Source organism: Rissa tridactyla, chromosome 1, assembly GCF_028500815.1.
Source record: "Rissa tridactyla isolate bRisTri1 chromosome 1, bRisTri1.patW.cur.20221130, whole genome shotgun sequence".
Classification (NCBI taxonomy): domain Eukaryota; kingdom Metazoa; phylum Chordata; class Aves; order Charadriiformes; family Laridae; genus Rissa; species Rissa tridactyla.
This window is the reverse complement of record NC_071466.1, coordinates 182,283,396-182,308,951: the sequence shown is the minus strand read 5'-3', so window position 1 is coordinate 182,308,951 and position 25,556 is coordinate 182,283,396. Positions and strand designations below refer to the sequence as shown.

Genomic DNA, 25,556 nt, shown 5'->3' with positions numbered 1-25,556 from the left:
GTATTGTGCTAATTAGTTCATGCCTTTTTGCATTTTCAAATGCATTTACCTTTTGTCCTCCACAAAAGTCCACCTGAACTTAGTTAGATATTAAGCCTTTGAACATTTACATCTAACCAGCATAAACTTCTGAGAAGGCACGAAAATTTCTCAGTGCCCTTGCTGAGCTCACTGCCTGTGTTCCAGGTCAGCACTGGGTTTTCTCTCAAGTGCAACGTTTATTTGGTAGGGGAGGTGCTTGCTCCAGCCACCCAAACTGCGACTGAGGACACAGTGTCTCTTGTGAGCTCCTCGTGACTTGCCGTTGGGAAGAGCGAAGGGGAACTCAGATGCAGAAAGGAAGAGTAGCAGGGATAGGGAGGAGGAAGGACGTGGCAACACGTCTTGGAAGTGACTATCAGCAAGAAAATACCACAGGAGCAGAAAGAGAAGGCCACTAAAAGCTGCTCATACTCAAAAAGACACGTACAGCTTGGCCATGAAAGATCTAAGAAAGAGATAGTGCTGTCTTGGGTAAAGTGGCTGTGAATACTGAGCAAGGAAACTGTTCCTTGCTGTTTGAGCCTTACAGTATTCAGGGAAGCCGAATTCAGTGTGTGGTTGTTTGTGTGCAACAAGATTGCATCAAAGAAGTACTGTTTTTTTCCTACTGATTCCTTCCTCTTGGAAGAAGTCACCATTTGGCTGGTTGCTGTGGATGGCAGTCGTTGCAAATCTCCCTTTTCCTCACTGGCTCTCTGGGGCAGTGTGCGCCTGGCAACTGATACATGTAAGATGAGGATTCAAATGCTATTTTCAGCATCCATCATCCATTGATTTTGAAGCAACAATCATTTACGTGCACAAAACCTGGAACGTTTCCTACCGGGTGAAGTGATTTCCTTTGTGCAGGGCTGTCCCGCGCTGACCCGGCTACCGATGGAGGCTGCAAGGTTGGACTCCACTCCTTCCTCTGACACTTACCTGCTCATACCACTTTGTCTTCCTAGGACTTACCTGCTTTTCTTGTAGCTAAAAAAAGAATTAGAATTTTTAAAAATAATTTTAAGATCTCTGAATGGAAACATCATTACAAGAGCTGGCATTTACAGGTTACTATTTAAGGAAATACAACTCCCAGCTCAGCTGCCTTTTCAAAATTACTTTTCCCTTCCTTGCTAAAATTTTCTGGACTTAGTCTCAGCCTTAAGGTGATTTTTCCTTTCTGTTTAAAGTTCGAAGCTCCATCTCACATACACAGCTGAGCAGGTGTTTAGCATAAGATAGTGAAGGAGACAGAGGATGGGAAAAAGGCTGAATCTAGTTCCTTTACAAAATTGTTCTTGCATTCTTATTCTGTGGATGGCGCCTAGGCTACAGAGTTTTAGTTAGACGCAGGAGTGTGCTTTTGAAGCAAATCTTCCAATTGTCCTCACTTCTCTTGTTTTGGTTGATATCAGCGAGCAGCCTTAGAGCACATAAACTTAATTCCCTTTCAGATGAAGATTAAGCTGTTTCCTGAAACCTCTGAGAAGAGGCACTCCAGGAGCCTACCCAACCTGCTCTGACCACTAATGGGCGTTCAGGCCACAGGATGAAAACAGAGACTGTCTGAAGTGAAACGTGTGAAGTGGACTATTGAGGACTTTGGGTTCTCAGCGCCACTTGCTTTGCTTTACAGAGCTGCTTGTGCTGCACCGCAGTATTTGCTAACGTAGGCGTCAGATACTTGGCATGGAACAGTCCCCAGCGAGAAGCAAACTGATAAGTGTTCCAGTGATGCCTGTGTTTGCTTTATCTACATCGTGACTTTGAAAATCACGTGGTATGCAAAACCAGTTAGTTTTGCATGAGCCATGCTAGTAAAATGCATAGCTGCAAAGACCACGCATGTATGTGGGGATGTCTCATCCACACAGTGAGCGTTGAATTAAAACACGAAGGGATTTTGCAGAACTACTCAAACTTTATAGTCTTTATGGAGAGGAATGCCTTGCTAACAAGCCTTAGTCCTGAGCTTTGTGCATTTTCTTTCCACCGGGATAACCATTTTGTTTTGAAGTGTAATTTTTTTTTTTTTAAGACAAAATAATTTTATATGGGCAAAGCACTAGTTTGAGGTTGTTATATTGGCATTCTTATGCTGCTGCAGCTTAGATCTTTTATTTTATTTTAAAGGGACACGGCACCTTTATATCTGCTTAACTTCCTCCACACAGGGAGATAATTGCTGTGAGCATGATGGTAGACAAATGCTTTCAGACCTAACTCCGTACAGGCTAAGGCCACTTTAGACCAGCCGGGCAACGTGAATATATCTCCTACTTGATCCAGGTGAGATAAACTGCACTTTGTCCTGCTGCAATGACCTTGTGGCACCCTGAGTGCGGCAGAGCTTGCGGCTCTGCTGTAGTTCCAGGTCCTGGTTGCTCATTTGTGCTCGGACACTGTCGCATGTTCCCCCCTGCCCTTCTGCTCCCAGTGGTGCCAGCACGGCTGCTTTTGGGCAATACTGTTTTAATAAGGGTCAGGGAAATGTTGTGGCTTTTAATGTTTGCTCTTGCAAAGCCCCATCAGCTCTTTAGTTCACAACGCGGCTTGTGAACAGTGCCATCAGCACAACAGGGGCTGGCTGTCCTGGTGTGGCTGGAACACCTTAAACTCCAAATAACCCCACACCAACGTCTTGTTGAACCATGGTTTGAGAAGCTGGGCTTAGGTTTTCCCCTATGGGGAAGAGGGATTTCTTACAGGCTCTTAACTGCTCATTTTGCAAAAGGAGCCAACAGATTTCCGAGGGATTTCCATTCTGTACAATTCTGCCAGTGACTGGAGCACTTTGGTGCACCCGCAAGTGGTCGGATAGTCTCAGAATCTGAAATATGGACATGCTGCTTGACCTCGTTAAGAAGTCATTGGAGCTCAAAAGGCCTGAACTTTGAGCTCCTTTCTCTGTTTGTTTGTGTATGTGTGTATATATATACACACATGTATATATAAACACACACACATACATATATGTTTCATTATAAAAAGGTCTAGGAAATTCACAGAATCACAGAATCTTCATGGTTGGAAAGGACCCTTAAGATCATCGAGTCCAACCAAACAACCTACAATCTCATTCCATTATGTAGCTATTTTGAGAAATCACTAAGGCTGCTGGGTTAAACACTTGTAAATGAAATTCGCAATTTCAGACATACCGCAGGTACCTGATGGCAGAAATACATGGCTCAGGTGAAAAGGGGATGGTGTTTTGCGAATTGTGTGGCCTTAAACATTTCCCTCCTGCCCTCCTGAAAAGGCTTGCTATAGAGATTAAAGAGGAAATGATGGATATAGGTTCTCTGTGATCTTGCAACAGAGCACTCAGACAGAGCTGCCAGTTTCCTCCAGGAACAAGCAGAGGGGATGAAAAGAGCCCCTTTCCAGCGGTCCTCTCCTGCGCTCCCACATTGACCATCACAGGAGCAACATCTGACTGACACTGCCAGTGGTTTCTCAAAGTCCAAGAAGTATCAAAGGCATTCTGTGGACTTTCATTTTTTTTCCTGTTTTTTTTTTCACCCCAGATGGATCAAAATGTTAAAATTTCTTACGTACAAGCCACAGATACAATTTCTTTTCTCCTTCAAGATGACCTGCCTTCACAAAGAGGTCTTACTGCACACAAATTTTCCCAAAGACAGAGGGTGGTGGGAGATGAGGTTTGTACAAGACCTGAGGCACTTGGTAAAGTGTGGAATGGGATATGGGCTGTCCCAAACAGCTGGGATAATAACGCCCCTGAGATTGCTTCAAGATGCATGAATCTGCTGGGGAGAAAACTGCGAGGATCTCACAGTGCAAATACAGAAACTTCTGGACGTGGATGGGCGCTGAGGTTATCATCTAAGTGTAACTGGAACTAAAAGTAGTTTCAGTTCTTTCCCTCAGAGGTGAGGTAGTTTGACATCTCTTTTCAAAAGTAACCCCTTTGGGGAAAAAAATGACAATACAGAGCAAAATATCACGTTGAAGATGTCTACAGCTCTTGATTATTAATGAAAGCTACTGTTGAGCTATTGATTGCTCTCCTCTACTAACTCTTGGCGGTGGCATGTACGCTGTACAACGGGCATGGTTTTTATGGCTTGTGTATTCCAAATCTCTCTTAAACCTGGTTATGCTTGCTAGCAGTTGAAAGGAAAAGAAGAAAACTGAATTATGTTTGTTTTGGCAGGCAGAGCGTGATTTTATTTTTGCCAGTGACTGGAAAAACTTTTAAACCAAACCTGAAGCTGGTTTCAGTTCTAATTGTGTATATTGCTCAGGCTAATTTTAGGGAAATCCATTTGGCAAAAATAAAAGCCTTGACAGATTGTATAAACTAGATATTAGTCCTAAGCTTTCAAAAAATAATGTGAGAGTATCCACAACAGTTCTTGGGGCATTACCTTCTGCAGCCTTCCTTCACGGGGGTATTATTAAAATGGGCTTTGAATAATACTGACTTAAGATCTTTAAATTATAAATTAATTGCAACATTTTTAAGAAGTCTAATTTACTGCATCAGAAATTATAAATTAATTGCAACATTTTTAAGAAGTCTAATTTACTGCATCAGATTATTTGGACTTCTTTAGTATTCTCTGGTGTAGGCATCACGCTAAAACAGACTGAATAAATGCTGGGGATGGTATTCACTGAGGCAGTAGTTGAATATTGCAAGTAGGACGAATCCAAAAGATGCATTTAAACAAGGAGGGATTTTTAAAATTAAAAGTGAATCTTAAAGCCCAATAAGTAAAGACTGGATGAGGCACGTGGTGAGGAGACATGTATCATCATACCACCAGATAACACAATATTAGAATTAATATTTTTAACAGAATGGACTTGATCTTGTTGGCACCTGGTGGAAATCTGCAGCCCATAGAAGCAATCAGAGTCATGGTGCTACACCACTATGGCTTTTTAACGTTATTTCAAAATCACACATTTTGATCAGTACATCTGTCTTTAAACTTTTTTGCTTAAGTTGGGGTTGTCAGGGTTTTTTTCTGTTTAAAATACGTGGGTAATATACAGGCCTGACCTTTCAAAGAGAAAGGTAGCAAGCTCACTGCTTAGAGAACACATTGCTGAAACCCAGGGGAGATCAATTATCGGTTGTTTAGCAACCAGATCAACTCCAGTCAAACAGCTCTGATTTTCTAGTTACGTAGAAGAAGCAGACAAGGCTTCAAATTACAGGAAAATACTGCTATTAGACGAGGGGAACATTTAAAATGCACTTTTGATTTTTGCACAGTTACGTGCTTTCATATTCAAGAGGTTTTTATGGTCTCCCTAGAAAATGATATGTGTTTCCCTAATAACGTGCCCAGCTTCAACCTGCCATTTTGTCAGCTGTCATTATAAGATCAATGTTCTTCTTCCACCATTTATTTCTAATACAGACTATTCTTACCACACGCATTTTTCCACAATCCTTTCCAGTTCCTGCTGTCAGTGCTGTGCCGGGTGTAGGATGTAAAATACCAACTACATTTTTTTTCTTGGAGCAGTTTTCTTCCTAATTCAAAGTTATTCATATCTTCCCGGTATCTCAGCAGGCTCAGCAGAGCACAGATGATCACATTACAAATTTAATACAAGTAATACAGGCCTGCACGTCCCGTGCGTTCCAGGTGGTTCTCTGATATTCAAATAGCATTGCCTAATCGTGCTGGAGAAGAAGTTCAAGGAGAACTGATCCTCTAAAACGTTAAGTTTTATGTGTTGCGTAGGTCGTGTAGCGTGATAAAGCTGCACACCGATGCGAGGGGTGGCCAGGCTCTCCCTGAGCAAGCTTGGCGGGGGCGAGGGGGGCCAGCAGGCAAGCAGCCAGGATCCTGAGGGTTGGGCTTGTGGTAGTTTGCAACAAAGAGATCAGAGCACGGTTTCTTTCTTATCTTTAGGGTAGATTTTCAAGATGCAGATCAGGACAACAATCACTCGGACGATTGGTTTTGATGGGGCGCGTGTGGGCAAATGGACATTGGCTGCCTGCATCAAAGCCTGCATGCCTGAAGAGGGGTGTTTTGCTGTTGTCTGCCGTAGATTACAATTGTACATGGAAGTGACCCAGTTGCTGGGTGATAAATCACTAACTATGATAGTGCCTTGAGTGCCTTACTCAGCCCTCAAAACATGGAAAGAAAATGAGCACTGTCTGTGAAACTGGTAAGTGGGGGGTGAGTTTGTGAGTCAGTTCCCGTGCAATCATAGGATCATAGAACGGTTTGGGTTGGAAGGGACCTTAAAGATCATCTAGTTCCAACCCCCTGCCATGGGCAGGGACACCTCCCACTAGACCAGGCTGCTCAAAGCCCCATCCAGCCTGGCCTTGAACACTTCCAGGGATGGGGCAGCCACAGCTTCTCTGGGCAACCTGGGCCAGCGTCTCACCACCCTCACAGTAAAGAATTTCTTCCTAATATCCAATCTAAATCTCCCCTCTTTCAGTTTAAAACCGTTACCCCTCATCCTATCATTACACTCCCTGATAAAATGGTCCCTCCCCATCCTTCCTGTAGGCCCCCTTCAGGTACTGTAAGGCCGCTATAAGGTCTCCCCGGAGCCTTCTCTTCTCCAGGCTGAACAACCCCAGCTCCCTCAGCCTGTCCTCGTAGCAGAGGTGCTCCAGCCCTCGGATCATCTTTGTGGCCCTCCGCTGGACCTGTTCCAACAGGTCCACGTCCTTCCTGTGCTGAGGACTCCAGAGCTGCAGGCAGTATGCCATAGATGACAGATGGACAACTAAACTTCACCTTTCTGTTAGAGATAGGCTGGTAAACAGGGTGACAGTGGTTTTCATTCCCCCCCCCCCAGGCTGCTTGATTATTTAATTTATATCCAAAAAACGCCTCGACCAAAATGGAATTACCAGCAGCTGCATGAGGTCTGTCCTAGTCTATTAAACCACAGGGGTGACTGGTTTCCAAGCAGGATCAGGGTACAAAGAAATATTTAATATCATGCACTTTCTAGTGTGCTTGTTCATGAGGTTGATTTTATTTTGCATGTGAATGTTGAGGAAGGTAGCTGGGCTGGTGACATGGCTGCAGACTACTTAATTCACCGCATGTAGACCTGCCCTAAGCAAATAACAAGATGGCAGCGGGAGCTGATGAGAAGAGAAAGTCAGAACTGTTGTGAAACTTATCCCATTTTCTCATCCAGATTGCCTAAAATATTCTCAGAGCTTCACACTCTCTCTTTTTTCTTTTTTTTTTTTTGTGCTACAGTATCAGGCTTCTTTTGTTGACTTATGGTGTTAGCAGCTGTTGGAAATGTACAGAGAAGAGATTGCTGCTGCCTTTTGACTCCGTGCAGGAAGGGCATGATGCAAAACCTTCCCTAGTGGGGAAGGAAGGTGGGGAGTGGTTTTTGATGATTTTTAATGATAACATTGCTGGGTGAAGATATGAAAATATTTGTTCCCAGTCTTTGATCCAAGTAGCTTGCCAACCAGCAGCCCCACAGACAGCTGTTAGGAAAACAGGTAGAGAACAGAGCCCTATGTTGTTGCGATGCGGTCCTGTTTGTCTTACAGGAATGTAAAGCCTTGCTTCCCTGAGAGTAGGAATCAAACAACGGGAGGTAGCTTTCCTTACTGATGCATGACTTCCTCTAACTGGGGACGCTGCCTAAAAGTTTCCCTCTGGACTCTTCCTCAGTGCCTGCCTGTTTGCATGAGTTGGGTTTCTCCCCAGCTCCGTGTGTGTTGTATGGTGGTTCCCCTTCTTCCGGGGATCTCGTTCTACAATGAAGTTCCATTCTTGTAGGTGTTGTCTCGTGTCAGTCTGCTCCATGGGAATTGTGGATAAGAACTTGGGTATTCCCCATTTACTCTGCAAATAGTGTGCATGAGTGCGTAAAAATTCAGTGACGTAGTATGTGTTAATGCTTCGATATATTTACTGGGAAGGAGGAAACTGTCACCAGTTGCTAGGTCATTTAAAAGCAATGGCTATGAAGTCACACTAGTTAAACTTCTGTGGAGTACGCCTCTTGTTCCTACCCAAAGTGTAAAGAAGCAGCTGGCTTTACCAGGATCAAAACATATGTTTTGGGTTCTCGTAGCACTGGTGGGAGATCTTGAGCAATAGTCACTTTGACGTGTTTCCTTCTCCATTTTTATTTAAGCTCTTGTAAGCCTCCATTCCTGCAGCATAGGTCCCAGTGGGGATCCTGCACCTCTGGTTCCTGTGACCTTCTGATCCTTCACTGCCAAGGAAAAGAAGCTGCCCGGATACAAAAGGCTGTTGTGTGGTTTCTTCTGAACGCAGAGACAGAGCTGCAAAATGTAGACTCCCACAAGCTTTTTAGATCTGGTTTGTTCTACAGAGAACATGCTGGCAATCAGTTGGGGTTTTTTGGGTTTGGGTTTGTTTTTTTTTTATTTCCATTAATGTTTATTTCACAAAGGATTTAACAACCCTTTTGAAAATGAGATAAAGTCCCTTAATCACTTCATCCAAGATATGGTTGTGGTTATGGTTGTGATATTCCAGATGAGATTTTTGATCCAGAGCTAGTTTTGCATCTTGATCACCTTTCACCTGTGACCTTTGGATTTCTTGTGACTTCTGACCTGTTTCTTAATCAAGAGGCCTCTCCTGAGGGTGGGTTTTGGATCTGCTCCTGGCCCAGACGATCCTGGAGCCATGCTGCTTGGAAGCTGGACGGTGCCCCGAGAAGGTAAACCCAGTTGGTCTCTGTATGCCTGCCCTATGTGGATAATCCCTACAGAAAACAGGAAAAAAATCATCTCCTTTTTACGTTTGAGAAGAAAACTTTCATCATGGGACCCCAAGAGATCTTCAAACACATACATTAGAACTCGTCTGGTGAACCACTGGAGAGCTAAGGATGTCCATTTCAGGTATTTTGCTTACTGATGTGCTGCAGTCATCTGGATAACTGGATACAATTATTTGCTTTGCCTAAATCATATCCTGTGCTTCTCCATCTCTTTCTCTGCCAGTGCTTGCGTGTATATAGCCACGGTCAATCCCCTTTTAAGGCTTTGTCTTCTCTGGCAGAGCGTTTGTTTACAGCAAGATAAATACCATCATTGATTATTTTCTTTACAATCCTGAGAACAAAGCAGAGGTGATAGTTACCATGGGGCAGCAGGACGAGGTCAGTACCGTGCATCCTGCCTGGGGCTGACCTCACCTAGCTGACTTCAGGATAGAATTATGTTGTCTTGATTTCACTAGGCTTTTCTATCACAATGACCTTATCAATCAGACAATTCTGCAACATTATTCTCTGGGGAAGGAAGACCAGTGTATAGCAAGGCTGAGAACTACTTTTACATTTCCCAGTACTCCTAAATGTGTATTTAGGGGAACATTGTGCAGTCCACGCTCCACTCTGAGTTTTCCATTTGCGCTGTTCTGTCCCCTCGACCTTCCTTTTGCCATCCTGACTAATATTTTCCTTTACAGTAACCTTGAAGAGAGATTTCCTTATCTGCATATATGACTAATCAGTAAGGTCTTACGGTTATTATAAAGCAATTTGTTGGAGGTAGGAATTAGAGCATGAAACTAGGACTGAGGAAGCCAGATTTGCAGTCCTTGCTCTACTAATGGCTGATTAGATATGGCCTTCAGCGAGTCAATTCGGCCTTGGTTTTCAGATGTGCTGATTTAATTTTTAGTCTTTTGCCTCCAGCTTTCTTTTCCTCCTTCTTCTAGGGGGAGGGAGGTGCCCACGGTATGCAAACCTGCTATTTCATTTTGCTTCAAATATGCCTCCGTCTGGGGAGTCAGGAGTAGAAGTTTTTGGAAATGGTGACATCGTGAATAATGTTCCTCGCTTATCTGCTGCTCATAGTCACACTGAGGTTTAGCTCTTTCTTGCAAAGTATTATGGGTAAATAAATGCATTTTGTGGCATTGAGTTACATTCTGAGAACTTGATCGTTTCTTCTTTATGCTTTACCCTTAACTTCTATGAATATTCCTGAATTTGTTAAAGAATCTGTAATCCAGGGAAGGAAAGGAAGGGTGAATTCTTAAAACTGAAGATTACAGATAGGGTAAATTCAGCGGTAACTCAGTATGAGAGCGTGGAAGGAGTAAAATCTCTGACAGCCGCATTTGTGAACTATTCTCCACAATTAACAGATATAGCTAGAGACAGGAACAATTTATTGGAGTGAATGAATACAAGAAATAAATGTTTTGGAAATACCTAGGATCCATATTTACAGTTGTAGTTAGGCAGCTGCTGCCTGTCTGAGAAGTGTCCTTAATGTTACTCTTCTGGGGTAGGTCAGGGGCCCTCTCCTTTGGCTGAACCATTTTTCTGAGATCCTGCACTCCGTCTCCCAGAAGGAACCTCCCAAGCTCTGCCGGGCTTCACAGCTCCCACAGCTTCCCCCACGCCCCCCAGGCCACTGGTCTTCAGCCCCTTGCTGCCAGGTCCTTCTGCCCTATGCAGGAGCATCTCATCCCACGTGTACAAACCACATGGTGGACCTGGAGAGAGAAGAGATCTTCACTGGTAGAGAAAGAGGAAGAGAGAAATGGAAAAGGGACAAGAGGGGCTGACACGAGCCATCTGGATTTTTTTTTTCTTGTCTCCCTCTGTCTCCTATTAACGCAGCCTGGACCTCCCAGGGCAGCCCCACTCTTGGGCTTGAGGATCACTGCATTAGGTTAGACTGTGAAAAAGGAGACGTAGGGTCTAACGGAGCCAGTGAGAGCAGAGTTTTGCCACCAACAGATCCAGTTTCACTAACAGTTTGTAAACATCTATTAACCATCTTCTTTTTTCTTTAAAGCGTCCTCAACTTGCAGTTTTGAGCCTTTGTCTGCTGGGGAGTCAGCACAGCGAGTCCCAGAGCTGGGGACAGGAACTGCCCCGCATCCTGAGCCAGAAAGAGAGGTCAGCAGACACATCAGGGGCCTCTGATGGGAGGGAAGTGTGTGTGCCTCCATCCCACCCACCCCCCAGGCTACCCGGATTATAAAATGAGTTGGCCATGGTCCAACGGTTGGCCGCATTTCATAGACAAGTCCTCTAGACTGTGCTAAAGCACTGTGTGTTAAGAGCAGTCTTTCCTGGTCATTCCAGCTCTCTTCCCCACACTTTCGTTTCTTTTCAGTCACCTGTGGTTTTTGGCTGCAATTAAGAAGGAAAAAATTTCTGGCGGTTCTGCCATAGCCCGATTTGGCAGTTTCACCGGTTACTTCCAGTAATTATCTCCATGTCACAGATATGCCCTCAGTGCCAGCTTTAGGAAAACCTTCCACCTTTCTGGTGTTTGAGTAAGGAAATGGATTCTATAGGAAATTGCTTTCCTCTGAGAACAGCCCCTTCTTTACAAATGGTCTTGCTGAGGTCTTTTGGAAAAGGCTGCATGCGAAATTTGAAATATGCTGATGTGCAAATCATTTCAATAGCTGACCTGCAGAATCTGTTGGCAGGGCTGCTCCGCTGGAGCAGTTTGTTCTGGAGGCAGTTTGCTCCGCTTCCCAGCCGCCTGCTTCATTCTGGCAGCCGCACATCTTCTGGCCCAGATGCCCGCAGCCTCCTGTCCAAGTTAGGAGCTAGACAAATTTTACACACGGTCCTGTAAATGCACCTCAGCTTATCATCCATGCGAAGAATTAGACCTAAAGCTCAGGCTGCCCTTTTGCCTCCCAAAGTTATTTTGAATGGATCCAATAAAGATGGATTTTGGGTTTACAGTGATGACTGTGCCGGCCGGACTCCCACCGAGGAGGGGGGAGAATCACTGCGTTTCCTTGTAAGGGTATTTGCCCGACCGCAGAGCGGTGGTGACGGCTGCCAGCCGCCTGAGCAATAGCAGGCAGGGCTTTGAAAGCAGCAAAGCACATAGAGGCAGATCCTCCCGAAAGAGCAGATGCCGAAGCAGATGTTAAGGCCACATCGAGGACTGCTGGGCACAGCTTGGGGGGGGCGGGTCGTGGCAGGAGATTGCCTCCAGGACGTGGATCTGAAATTCTTAGGTACGGCTCACAGCCTTGGTGTGCCTCTCTGTTTCAGATCCTCACAGCCCTGCCACAAGCCTCTTTTTAACTGTTTTGCAGAGTTTTCCCAAGTCAATTTAAAAACAGGTCTTTGAAACAGACAGTTTTTAAGACCTTCAGACCCAAATGAAATGAAGATAGATGCCCTAATGCTCACAGCAAAGAGTGTGAGCTTTTTAGCGTTGTTCTGCTGTGATGTTACATTCAGTGATGTTTCTGCCATGTTCTGCGGACTGCAAGCAGGCTGCACATTCACTGATTACTTTCTGACCTTGAGGTACAGCCCATCTTTCAATTATCCTGTGACTCTGCTAATTTAGTCTCATTTCAGGGGAGGGGAGGAGCACCCTCAGTGTTAAATTACCTGCACATATGGAGATAGGGATGCACCTCTACATCTGTTGAGTCACACGAACATAACCTCTCTTCGGCAGTGCGTTGCTGTGGTTTCTCTCCAGGTCCGGCACTCCAGACACTGAGTGCAGGTGGGAAGACGCGGTGCTGCTCCACGATTATGTGGGGGTCTGGTACTGCCCCTGTGGGACAAGAGGCAGAGGGTAAATGATGGAGACAGCGTATGACTGATGGGAATAAGCACTGATCAGCAGAACTCAAAGACAAGGTGTGAGGAACAAAGGCCATCCCTTTTGAAACAAAAATCATCCACTCTTTTTGCCAGATGCAGTTTGTTAACTGTTGGGGTTGGTGGGATTGCTTTTGTAATGGCAGCTACCCGGACAGATCTGGGATCCAGTTGGTATACGGCACAAAAGAAAGTGCTTGTGGCTCACACAGGCTGGGGCTTTGTGCCCCAGAGCGCTTTGTGTTCCTCTCCTCCGTGGAGCTTTCCAGCCTCTGACCAGGGACATCTTACCTCGGTATCGCTGCAGTAGTGCCCCCCTGCGCTGGTGCCCAGCCTGTTTTCCTCTTGGGGAGCTCCATTTCGCCTGGAGGGATGGCTCAGCTGATGAAGCAGCTGCTGTACGGTGGCAGATTTCAGCCTGGTGCTATTAAAAAAAAATAAAAAAAAATAATCGGAATTGGTTCCAGTTTATCCTAACCATCTAAACCCTAATTTGAGGCCGATCAGCAGCTGCTTCACCAACAGCTGAGCCGCCTGTGCTGAGGGACCGGGAACCTCTGGGAGAGGGGCAGCGCAGGCTGATAGCTAAGGGCAGGAGTAATTACTTGCGTCAGACCTCAGTCTCTCGGTGCAGGGGCTGCGCGGCAAATCTCAACACAGCAAAGAAAATCAGAGTTGCGGGAGATGTCTTCACGAGTCTGTAACAGAGAGGTTTTATGTCAGTGACAGAAAAGCGAACATGTTGAAACAAAGTGTTCAAATGTTGTAGGAAAACAGCTATATTTAGCTGCTCTAAAAATTGCTTAGTACCAGACATGAAGGAAATGGCTGTGGCAACCTACGCTCCTCCAGTTTCACCTGTTGCGGTGTTTCTTAAGCCTAGAAATATCTATAAAATAAGTAACAAAGCTGTTAAACCTTCCCCAGAAGAGGCGTAAACAAACTGAAACTCACTTGCCAAAGCAGCTATTGCTGAACTATGGATTGACCTTGAGCTGTGTCGATTTGCTGTAATGCAAACCATCTGCACGCTGAAACAATTAAAGCCTTCAGATCTCCTAGGAGTTTCCTTCCTCCGATTATAACTTATGTGCTGTGGTAGAACATAGAGGTAAACAGCTAGTTAGCGTGGACCTCTGTGTCTGTGTAATTTTATGGTGCAGCACATACAAAACCATTTCCATTTGAAGTGGCAGTCGGCTTTCAAGTAGAAAATACAGCATATGCTTGGTGCCGAATGCTGGAGTCACAGCTTGTAAAACAGCCTGAGTTAGACACATCTGCTTCGCCTCCTCTGCTTCCCTTCCCCCAGCTTCTCCTTCGGATGTACCGTTTTCGGTGATTTTTAACCAAGTTTCCGTAAAGCGCTGGTCCTGCTGGAGAGAGGCAGTGCTCAAACACAGACCTTCTTCTATAACGCCCCCATGCACGTGCCCATCTGAAACCCTCCTGCCTTCTCGAACAGCGGGATGTAAATAGTGCTTCTGTGCGGTGAGTCTGTGGCCACGTCTGAAGAAAAGGGACTGGATAACAACTGCAAGCGATTTTATAAAAGTCTTGCTTACTTTACAACTAGTTTGGTTTCCAGAAGCTCCTTAAAGCCTTAAAAAATCAATCTTTTGCCATGGCATCAGAGTTTGGGCATTGCTGCTGTGGGAAAATACCAGAGGCATTGCTTCTGTAGGATCTGTCTACAATTTGCTATGTCCCGCAATTGGCAAAATTTCATATTAAAAGCTCTACAGTGTAAAACCTCTTTTTACATGTTCTTCCACCATTTCTCTCCATCCAAATGATAACAGCATTAAAATTTCGGATCATCCCTTTTCAAATCACAGTGAAGACTAATCACCCAAGCTTAGTAAAACAAGAAAAGAGCTTTATTTTCTAAGAATAGTGGTTTTTTCTGATTCTTCTGAGCCAGCCATGACTATGTCCCTCTGCAGCCACAGGCCTCCATCCCAGGGAGTGACCCCTGGCCTCAGGCCAGGTCGTGCAGAGTGGCTCAGGTCAACGTTTCTTAGAGGTGTCCCCTCCTAGAGCAGGCTGTGTCCTACACCCCTACACCTGTGGACTTAAGATATGGCGTGCATATTTTATTGGTTCAAATTGCCTGGAAAATGTGAGGGGAGGCTGAGGGGGCGACACTGGCTGGGATAGCATGTGATGGTGAAGAGCAGAGGAAAGCTAAGGGGTCCATGCTTCTGACACGGCATGATTTCTGGCCGCTGACTGCCCCGCTGGGGTTTGTTTTGAAGGAAATGCACTGATTTGCTGTAAAAGAGGGCCCACAAATGGACTCACATGTAAAATAAGACTATCACAACACCAGACCCTGGGACTGAGCTGGGAAGCTGGATTGTTTGGCAGTGTAGGTTCAAATCCTATCAATTGTAGGTCACATTACGCATGTTATGTATAAAGGGCTATCTCTAACAAACAGGCAAAAGTATATCAAATGCCAGATCTATAGTTTCCTTTGTGACCTGAGTACTGGCCTGCGTCTGACCTATACTGGAGGCTGGAGAAGTGAGGAGGGTCTTGGTCATGCCCTGAATTGCAGCGTTGAGGGGAAAATGTTAAGCTCAAGGCAGTCAGACATGAAGGAGGCATGAAGGAAGCTTACAAGTACTGGTCTTTGAGACCCAAAAATATCCTGTTTGTGTTTTATTTTTTATAACGTAGGTGGTTTTTTGGTGAATAAATCAAATAAGAATCAGTCATATCAACTTGCCCTGCATCAGCCCAGGGCTCAGGCTCTGACCTCTCCACCCTTGGCAGGACCAGATGTGGCAGCAGGCAGAGGCATAAATAGCATTTTTCCCTCAGGGTGGGATGGTTTTTCTGCTGCATCTAAATGCAAATGTTGCTTATTTTCCCTCTGGTCATCTCTTTTTTCCCCCCAAAGTGCTGTCCTTACATCTGAGTGATAAAATGTAGGTAGAGGAGAGCAAGAGCTGCACAGAAGCAGGAAACCTCTCACAAGGCTACGACCCCCGTGCCATCTGCAGCTCTCCTGGATTTCTCCTTGATGTAAAGTGCCCGCTCCCTCCCTTCCTCTTCCCCCCGTATGTGAAGCCAGGAGGATGACTTTAAATCTGATAAATTGAGGATTCGAGATGCTGTGCACATCATGCCACAGTTTTGAAAGAAAAAAAAAAGCACCACCATATATTCTTTTTTTCCTTTTCTCTTTTTAACTTCTGCAGTATCTTCTTAGCCCTGACACGTTTTCTGTAGTTGCCCTTTCATGTAGTGCACTTTTCCCATAATTATCCTTTTTAATTCTTCAGTATGTTTTTTCTCTAAATCTTCCTTCAAAAGTAGAAGCATACATCTCAGTTTTCCTGGACCTGTGCTCTTTTTCCACCCAGAAATCTGTCTGGCCATTTGTTCTGGGGTTTTCAGGAATTCTGGATAGAAAAATCTGGTTCTTATTTCAAAATACTACCTTTTTTGTTTGGTTTTTACTTTGCCGATTTGCCTATTTATCACTTGTGTTTTTTCCAGTCCCTGCACTCCTGTCTCTTCTTTAAACTGTCCTATTTTTTTTCCCTTGCACTGATGCTCTTGCAGCAGGGGAGGAAAAGCGTGACAGCAAAGGAGGAAATCGGGAAGCGTTAGGCCAGTGAATGGGGCACGGACCAAATGTGAAAGGAGTTAGTGAGAATTGGCTAAAAGAAAGGCTGATTCAGGGTAAAATTTTCAAAGGTGGCCGCATCCTACTGAAAATGTAAAAAATGTTAATCTTGTGCAGAAGTACGAGCAAGGGGGGAAAATTTAATTACCTTGCCTTAGCAGCTGGCGGCTCCTGGGTTGCCTGCTGGGCTGGCAAGCTGGGGGGCAAGCGGGGGCTGCCCTGCTGCAGCCCCCAGCATTTCAAGCTGGCGGGGCTGGCTCGGCAGGCGCAGGGCACTGCTCTGCGAGGCTGATTTTTTTCAGATTTTTCCAGCTGAGGATGGACCGGATGGATTAGACAGGCATGTCAGCAACAAGTTGTCAGATCTGTTGTCCTGTCAAACATCACTTTCTGGGATGCTTGTCTTCATGGATTGTTTGTCAAGATGATTTACTAGAAAGTCCTAAGCTTGTGGGGACAGTTTCTAGGGAGTTTCTACTATCTATCACAATCAGACTTATGAAACAGAGCGAAACGTCATCTCGTACACAGCATGACAGGACAATTTCTTGTTCTTTGTCTAGGAAATGACAATGTGGATGTGATTCCCTGACCAGACGGCCCCATCCCCCACCAATTCCCTAGTTTGAGGACAGATGCTGGGAATCGGATTGCAGCTACAGCACATTAGGGCTCACATTTTCGTGGTATCCACAAAGCACGCTGAGCTTCCACAGTTGTGGTTTCTATACTTAAAACAGAAGGTCCTAGTTAATTTTACTGCCCCGCGTATTTTTATATACTGTTAGCAATTAGGAAGAGAATTAAAAGTAGGAGAATGTCTGGGTTTTATATGCTTTATTATAGAATATTTCCTTAAGATTGTATTTTCTTGTATAGCAGCTCTGCCGCTTACTCTGGCAAGATGAGGGTGCTTACAAAGAATTAGATGACAGCATTCCCAGGCCTCTGAGCTTCCCGTATGCCAACCTTAACTTCTACTTAACTTATAATAGTCAGACTTAACGTCTGACTATTCACATCAATGGGACTGTGTGAGTAAGGATGAATTCTTCACCTGTTTATTGAGTGGGGGCTTTGGGGCTACATCTGGGTACTGACAGACTTGTGATCTGACATTGCTAGGGCTGGCTACAGCATAAGCTAAGGTGGCCATTGCTGCAGGGAACAGATAAGGTGGCGCTCAGCTTCAAACTCTTGCTCCTGCTGGCACATCCACCAATCTGTCTGTGACGCAAAAATCCAGCCTTTGAAACCAGAGCAAGGGGCAGGGCAAGACTCACTTTGGTACATTTGCACAGCTCTTTGAAACCCTCTGACTAAACAAACATATGACAGACATCCGAAATATTTGTTCATCGTTTGTATTGTAAAATCTACCTTTTCTTATCTGTGACAAGAAAGTATCTGTTTAATAATGCAGTTTATAGTCAACTACTAGCAAATGTGTCTGCTTTGAAGAGCATTTCTGCCTAATTGGGATGCAAATACCCTGAAGAAAAATGCACACAAGTCAATGGCTTTAGGAGCTTTATCCAAATCTTTTCAAAGGCAATGGGAGTCTTTCAGTCGGTCCTGTTGGGTTTTGGGCAGGATGTGGGAAGGTTGGTGCTCACATGGCATGAGGAGGCCAGACTCCATGGCAGTGTCTTCAAACTGCAGAAATACTGCCTTGGTGAAGCTGTACCTGTAGCCTTACCCTGGCCTGTCTTGAGTCATCTTGCTAAGCTGGATCAACAACAACCACAACTTTTTTGAGGTAAAAAGGGGTATTGCTTGAATATTCTGGGAAACTCGCAAACTCCAACCCCGGGATGATGGTAATTCCAAAAGTGTGAGGAAGGATACGATTTCATCTCTATAGTTTTAGGTTGGAACCAAGGTAAAGTCCCCAGTCCTCCAAACTGTGTGTGTGCATGTTTAAAATTATGTGTAGCTCTGTTGATCTCAGTAAGACTGTGCCTGAGGGTAGGTGGCCGCATGTTTGCAGCATCTTAAAAAAGGAGACAAGCGCAATCTCCCCTTTACGTCCCCTTTTTATCTCCCTGCAAAATAATGTAGGTCTGACTGCTCCGAGCACAACCCCAAGATGCTATGAGAGAGGTGAACTTGCTCTGGGTTCTGTTATCTCTGGCCAGTCTAAGTATCTACCATGACAGTATGGTGGATGAAGACCACAGATTTGGTGCGTGACTGCAAGTTTGTGAATGCGTGAGTAAGAAAGTGATTACGTGGCTTATTTTTAGTTTCCAGGTATCCCTTTCATGTTGAGGATATTGGATGAAAGAGTTGCACTAAGGGGACTTACGGGTGAGGCAGAATTAAGAATTTCAGGAGCTGGAAGAGGATTCCTGATAGTGCTTTTTAAAGTTGCATCTGCCATAGCATAGCAAGTACATGTGCCCGTGGCATTTCTTCACCAGGAGATGGAGAGAGGCTGTTTAGCTGGCTCCTGTTTGCCTTCAGTCTGCACTCATGTGCCTGTGTGGCTGGAATTACCTTGTTTGAATTAACAAGTCTCTGAGTATGAATCAAAGGGTAATTGCCATTGCTGCCAGTGGTACTAAACAGACCTGAGCTATTAATTCAAGACAAATGGGAGAAATAAGTAAACAGAAAGTTTACTGGTGTAAGGAAACTACAAGCCTGAGTGGATGTTCTGCGTTGGTTGTATTTCAACTTCATTGCTTTGCTTTGATCATTTGAAATTACCACTGTTTTCAGCTAGAATGTATAAAAAACCAAAGCCACACAATTTCTGAATTATTTTTTCTGATTTTAAAGGGACAGTCTGTTAAAACTGACTTTTCTTCCTCTGTAACTTGTTTCGGGGAAGTCTTTGCTATACAGCCATAATTTGTGTAATGAACATCATGGAATAATTATATTTCCCTGTAAATATGTTAGAAATAAGCTAAATTCAATGTCCTTTTAGGTGTGAACCCTTTTGGATTTCAGTCCTAAGCATATCTTAAAATTTAGTATGTCCCATAAGGACTAATCATGGATAAAGCAATGTCCGTGGTTGAGTCTTTACAGGATCAGGGCTGGCACTGGTAAAGGCATGTGGAGGTGGAAAATAAGAGAGAGAGAGAGCAAACCACAGGACTCCAGAAGTGACCAGGTGGGTTCCTGAAGCAGACAGAGGCTGGGGGCATCTCACAAATTCATAGCAATTAGAATTATAAATACTGCCAGGGTCATTAATGAAACTCTTCCTGCAAAACACTGGTGACACCAGGGGATACTAATGCACGTTTAGAGGTAAGTAAGGGAGTTTAGTCTCTGCGCTGACCCTTTCCATCCCACAGCCCACGTCCTGCTTCCCTTCACCGCTCCGACCCCACTGGAGGCTGCCAGAGGTCCTGCCTGCCGGAGCTCATCAGGACCCTTGCAGGGTTTCCCCCAGGGTCGACTAAAGTCAGGAGGAATCTGTAGGCTCTTCTCTTGAGATCTCCACATTACTGTTTTTATTTTAATAGAAATAGAGTCTCAAATGCTGCAGAACTCTCCAGGCCCATGCCCTATCTTGCTTTCCGGCTCCTTTGATCCCGTGCCTTTTGATGTAGTCTGGCAAAAGTCTGGAAGAAAGACCAAGGCTTGTGTGTAGACCTGAGCATCTTAGTCCTGGGGCTCAAAGCAGCATTCCTGGACGAGTGAATGTTTAGTAGCTTTCCCGTTTTAATGAGTCCTCCCGGTTTCTATGTCAGAGGGCTAAGGGGATGTTTTAGAAACATGTAAACATCATGCAGTTGCTGATGCAGTTAATGTAAACTCTATAGGATGTTTTATCAGTTGTCCCTTTGTTTAGTCTGGGAAGCAGAATGGGGGGAAAAAAGAGAGTCCTAAAATACCCAAAAAGTTCCTATAAAAAACATCAGTGGACTGTTCTCTTTCTTTTGCTAAGAAGCAAATGGGCAAGGTTAAAGATTTAAAATATGATGTTAAGAAAAACTTTCTAACTCAATAAATAGCTTAAACACTGGAAGGGATAACTTTGGGTAGATGTTACACTACCGTACTGTATTTCAAGAATGGGTGAGCTAAAGATCTGTTAGGGATGGTGTAAAGCCCTCGGTTCTTCTTCAGACCAGGGGATGAATTTACTGAACTACCCCTTGTAATCCTGGTCAACCATACTTTCCTGTGGTATTGTGATCACTTCAATAAAGTGATATTTTGATACAAATAAACAAATGAAGCTGGAGGACTTGTGAAGCAGTCCACCTGTGTGAAATTCGATGTCTGGTTCTAAGAGTTATTTCAGTTATGGTAGTTGAAAGTCCTCATCCTTGACAGATTCATTAAATTATTCACACATGTTTTGCCATTTAGGAAGTTCAGCTTTAATTTCCACTTTTCTGGAAGCTATGCCTGATGTTTCGTTTCTCTGAACTGACTCTCCAAAACCACAAAGTGATTTAAAGCTCAATTTTATCCTTGAATGTAACAGTGATTTTAAATATTCTTTTTCCCCCTACACAACAGAAAGCTGTATATGACACAGGTTATCTTGCATGTGATTGCGTTTTATTAATATTTTATTCATGAGACTCTTGCTTTGGAACACACGACGCCCATTTTTGGTTTTACTATTTTTGGTTGTGTTACTTGAGTCACCACTTTTGACTGGCTTGAATGGGCTATAGTTTAAAAATATTCTGAAATTCTACCTGTGTCATCAAGCTTTAATAAAACACCAAAACCATTTCTTCTCTTTTTCTTCACAGGTGCATTTGCAGCACTGCCTGCTACGTGAACTTAATTGTTCATTTAAAAAGAAAGCATCTCCTTCTTGCCAGTTGCCTGTGTGATCCTGTGAACACTGTTTGGCAGTTTAATTTCTCACTGGGTTGAATTATTTCTTGGAAGGACTGATTGAGAACCTCCAAAGTGCTTGTAGATGTTTTAGATCTCTGCTGTTCCACATACATTCCTTGGCTTTTAACTTCATTATTTTAACCTAATGCTTCAATAATTCTACTTAAGAACAAGTATGCTTTCAGCAAGCCTATTACTAACTTTATCTTGAGACACGGCTGTTTTTGTTTTCATGATGCAGTGTGGGGTTTTTTTTGTTGACTACTTAAGAGGCCTGTCAGAGTGAACCAAAAATAATGCAAGGCTGGTAGTGTACAGGTTTCAGTGCAGCACCTAACAAAGAGCCTCGGATGAATCTTACCTAGGTAAGATCAAGAAGTCAATTTGAGAAGGTGGAAAAGTACTTGTCTGGGGACAGAGGCCTTGAAAATATGAACAGACAGTAGCCTGGGAACAGTGAAATCCACAGGGGTACCAATTAATCTTTAAGTAACGGTCTTGCAAAATACTTGGTAGGATTTGGATATGTTATTTGCAAGTACCAAGCAAATCAAAATTGAAAGGCATCACCTCTGTACCTTCATGTGAATTGTTTGATTCAGTGTCACGTCTGAAAAAAATTAAAGTAAAAAACCATTGTCAAATTAAAAATTAAAAGTCAAAGAAAATCACTGTCAAAATTAGGAGGCTTAAAAACAGAGCTATAGTTGAGGAGCAAACTCATACTGGAAGATATATCACAAAGAACTTAGACATATTTTCCCCATCATTCTTTGTTGCAGCAGGAGAAAACGATACTGTAATTCTTTCGGTGTTATCAATACAAAACATGCTTGACAGACCAGGTGAGTGCCATGCCTTGCTGCCAGAGAAGATATAAGGTCGAGCCCGGGACTTGCAACTGATGTTGCACAGATGGACTCTGAGCTCCCTGGCAGCAGCTTATTGTGTCAATGATCCATTTTGCCAGCTTGATGGTCCACCCACACACTATCGGGTTTGAGCCAGCGGCCAAGCAAACGAACTGTGCACACAGTGACTTTTGTTGCTGGGGAGTCCGTCAAGTGGCCAGCGGATTACATTTGAAAACACTTTTCTAGTTTGAAAACGCAAATCCGCTTTTGTAGCACACCCGAGTCACTTAAAAACCTTCACCTTCCTCATGGTCACGGTCAGGGGCGTTACATCCAAAAGCTTTGTAAATTGAGGTTGCTGGGTCTCGGACAGGTTCAGAGGCAAGCCCAGCAGATCTCTGGTGGGACTTCCTTTTGGCATGGGGCTGGTCTTGGCGAGCCAGGTAACACAAAGCTCATTTGTCCAAAGCAAGCATTTTAATACGTTTTAGTCGCATTCAAGTAACCTGGCATTCAGCTTAAAGCTATCTTGAATACCGTGGGGCTTTACAGTGCCAACAAGTAGGGTCAAGATCTGACACATTCGCATCTACTCTGTTAAACTCAATTATTTGTTTTTAAAAGCTATGCAGCCCTCTAATCTGCCAGATACTGAAACTCCATACAAAAATCTGGGAGAATCAGAGTTTATGGGAAAGTAAGGATTTAACACCTCCCAAACTGATTAACTGGTTTTATTTCTCAGTCTGAGCTGTTTTGCTGGTGTTGGGGTGACTTTTATCAGTATGTACGGCATACTGGTGGGGGAAGAGCACCTAGCTGGTAGAAACAGACCCAGTCCCCACTTGGGTGGGGGGACAGGAATGGCCACACAGCAAATGAGGAGTTTGTGAGGGGCCAGCGAGATGGGGAAGAGGGAAAGGAGACGTCAGCTGATGGCATCCCAGAGACATCTGTGGCTGAGTACTGAGACCACGGCTTAGACCGCTGTTTAGTAAACACGCTGCTTCCAATCTGTTTAATCTAAGGCTGTGCTGTTGCTGGAAGGTGTAGCCTGCCCTCCTTCCTGATCCCCACAGCCCTGTCTCCCGGGGTTTGCTCCAGCGGCCAGCAGCTGAGGTGACTCACTTCCCCCCGCGGGACCACTGCGGTGGCATGGGGACGGCTGGAACGCCGGGCTGAGGGCGTGCAGGAAAGGCAAGTCTGCTTTTTTGGGCAGCCTTAGGAAGCCCTACCTTAAACCCAGTATCCTGTCTGTCACAGTGACCAGCCCTAGATAAATTAAGGGAAGACATGAGAAACTCTGAAGCAGGTAATTACGGAGTGACTTGGCCTTCAGGCATTGTCTGTCATTTCCCCCATTAATAACGTGTCCGATGTACGCCCTGTGTCTTATCAGAGCTTGTGTGCTTTTTAAAATATGCTTCCCAGTTGGAGCGCTGGATATTCTCGCTATCTGTACACATATCTAATCTCTGCCGAGTCTTCACAAGCCTCGCTCCTCGTTACCTCCTGGGGCCACGAATTCCATTGACTTAATAGTCCGTGGGGCCGGTGTCGGGAGGCGAGGCCGGGCCACCCCCCACGGCAGCTCTTACTGCCCAGCCCCATTTGGGCCTGCTACCGGCTGCAAAGCTTAAATTCAAGGTCTACTGGAACTACAAGGCAGGAAGGGCTTGCAATTGTTTTGCCATTGGTTGTTTTTTTAATAACTTTGTTCTCAGAGGAGCGTAGGAGAGTGAAAGCAGGTAATTAGCAGGGGAAAGTCTGGGACCTTCTTTCTTTAGGAAGCCCCCCCCTCTCCCCCAACTGCCTCGTCGCTTGCAATTAAGGGGGTGGTGGTGTGATAAGGTGCCGGCCCAGAGGCCAGGAGGGGGGTCGGTAACTCCAACTCGAGCCCGACCTTTCATCCCCCGCCTCCCCCCCTTCGCCGCCCGGCCGCGGACTCACCGGGCCGGCGGGACCCCCCTCGCCGTGCCGGTGTTTCGGGGGGCGGGAAGCGCTCGGCCGCCGCCCCCTCACCTGCTGCCCAGGGCGGGCAGGGGCGTCCCCGCCTGGCAGGGCTCGGATCGGCTCGGCCCGCGGAAACTTGTGCGGCAGGAAGGGAGCGGGAGGGCGGGAGCGGAGCTGCCAGAGCAGCGGCTCCTCCTCCTCGTCCTCCTCCTCCTCCTGCGCCCCGGGCCCGGCGGCGTTGGGAGAGGAGCAGCAGCGGCGGGGCCCCATGCGGCGGCCGGGACGGCGCTCTCCGCCGCCCGGCCCCAGCAGCAGAAGCAGCACCACCAGCCGCCGCCGATGACCTGGACCAGCAGCATGAGCAGCGGCTACAGCAGCCTGGAGGAGGAGGAGTCCGAGGAGTTCTTCTTCACCGCCCGCACCTCCTTCTTCAGGAGGCCGCCGGGCAAGACCCGGGCCGCCCCGCAAGTAAGTGCCGTGCGCCGGGCTGAGGGGCGGCAGCGCCGGGCCGGGCCGTGGCGTGTCGGGCCGCCGCCTTCCTGCCCTCCGGCCTCGGCCTCCACGTGCACGCCGCCCCCTCCTCCATGGGAAGGACCGGCCGGAGCCGCCCGGGCCACGGGAGGGAGCGGGGAGGAGGCGGCAGGGAAGGACATCCCTTCCTCCCCGGGCTTCGAGCGAGGGGCTCCCGGCCGAGTGCGCCGCTCGGGAGCCGGCCTGAGGGAGCCGGACTGCGGGTCTGACTCCCCCCCCTACACCCAGACCCCTGAGCCCGGCGGGATGGGGATGTGATCAAAAATTACATGTTTGTGGGGTGAGTAAGCGTGCTATCGGCTCTGCCGGCGGCTCTCCGCCGGGGTCCGGCAGGGTCTGCTGCTTCACCCCGCTGGGAGCTGGCTTGCAGGGGAGCGACAGCCTCTTCAGCGGTTTTGTTGGCAGAGAACGGCCTTCAGAAGTGTTTTAGGTGCCTTGGTTTAAGCATTCAGGCTCAGGAAGTCAACTGTAAGTGGGCTTTGAAGTGAAGAACTGATTAAAAACAAAGCAAACCACCCCCCCCCACCCCCCCCAAACCAACCCCTTTTGTCGTCGGCATTGAAATTTCGGTGGAGGACCTTCAGGGCTGCAGGCAGAGAGAGAAGTGTTGAGGAAGCCGTGCCGTGACAGAACCGGCCCCTCTCCGAGGAGCAGAATCCGTGTCAGGGATACAAGATGGAACAGTCCTTGTCTGATCCAGAGCAGTCGTTGAACCATATAGGGTAAACGACACGATTCTTTAGTTAAGCAGTCCGGTGCCTCTCATTTTTCTCTTCCCAAAGTGCAGGATCTCTTTCTAGAGGTGGTTTGTATCTTTGGAAACTATTAGCTAGTGAGCCTGTTTTGTTTATTCTAGCCCTTCTTCCCCTGCTCCCACCAGCGTCTGTGGCTCCTCTCTCCTCAGCGCCTGTTTCTTTGTACAAACTTCTGGTGGTTTTTCCCCACTGCACTTTGGTGTCGATATTACTGCTGCTATGGAGACCTAAACTTCCTTGTCAAAGTCTGGATACCTTGGGTGCCCTCTGGCCCACTGGTGGGGCTTGTCAAGACCCATCGTTTGTTGCCCACAGTCATCCCTCTAGGCTACACTGTGCTGCAAAAAGCCAACCTTATTTTCTGTTTCTCCGAGGTTCTCCATTTGTTATGCCCCGTTT

General features: G+C 45.9%; 1 protein-coding gene across 2 annotated transcripts in view; it reads left to right on the top strand.

Annotated features, from left to right (window-relative positions):
• The window catches only part of RASSF3 (Ras association domain family member 3), a 96,431-nt gene that overhangs the window by 18,940 nt on the left and 51,935 nt on the right, over positions 1–25,556 (top strand). The window contains exon 1 of one of the 2 annotated variants that reach the window (XM_054184932.1): positions 24,017–24,339. The exons of the other annotated variant lie outside the window; for it this stretch is intronic. Coding sequence (XP_054040907.1) covers positions 24,211–24,339 — 129 coding nt within the window. The 5' untranslated portion in view covers positions 24,017–24,210. Of the gene's footprint in view, positions 1–24,016; positions 24,340–25,556 lie in introns of those variants that run through there. 2 annotated transcript variants of the gene reach the window in all.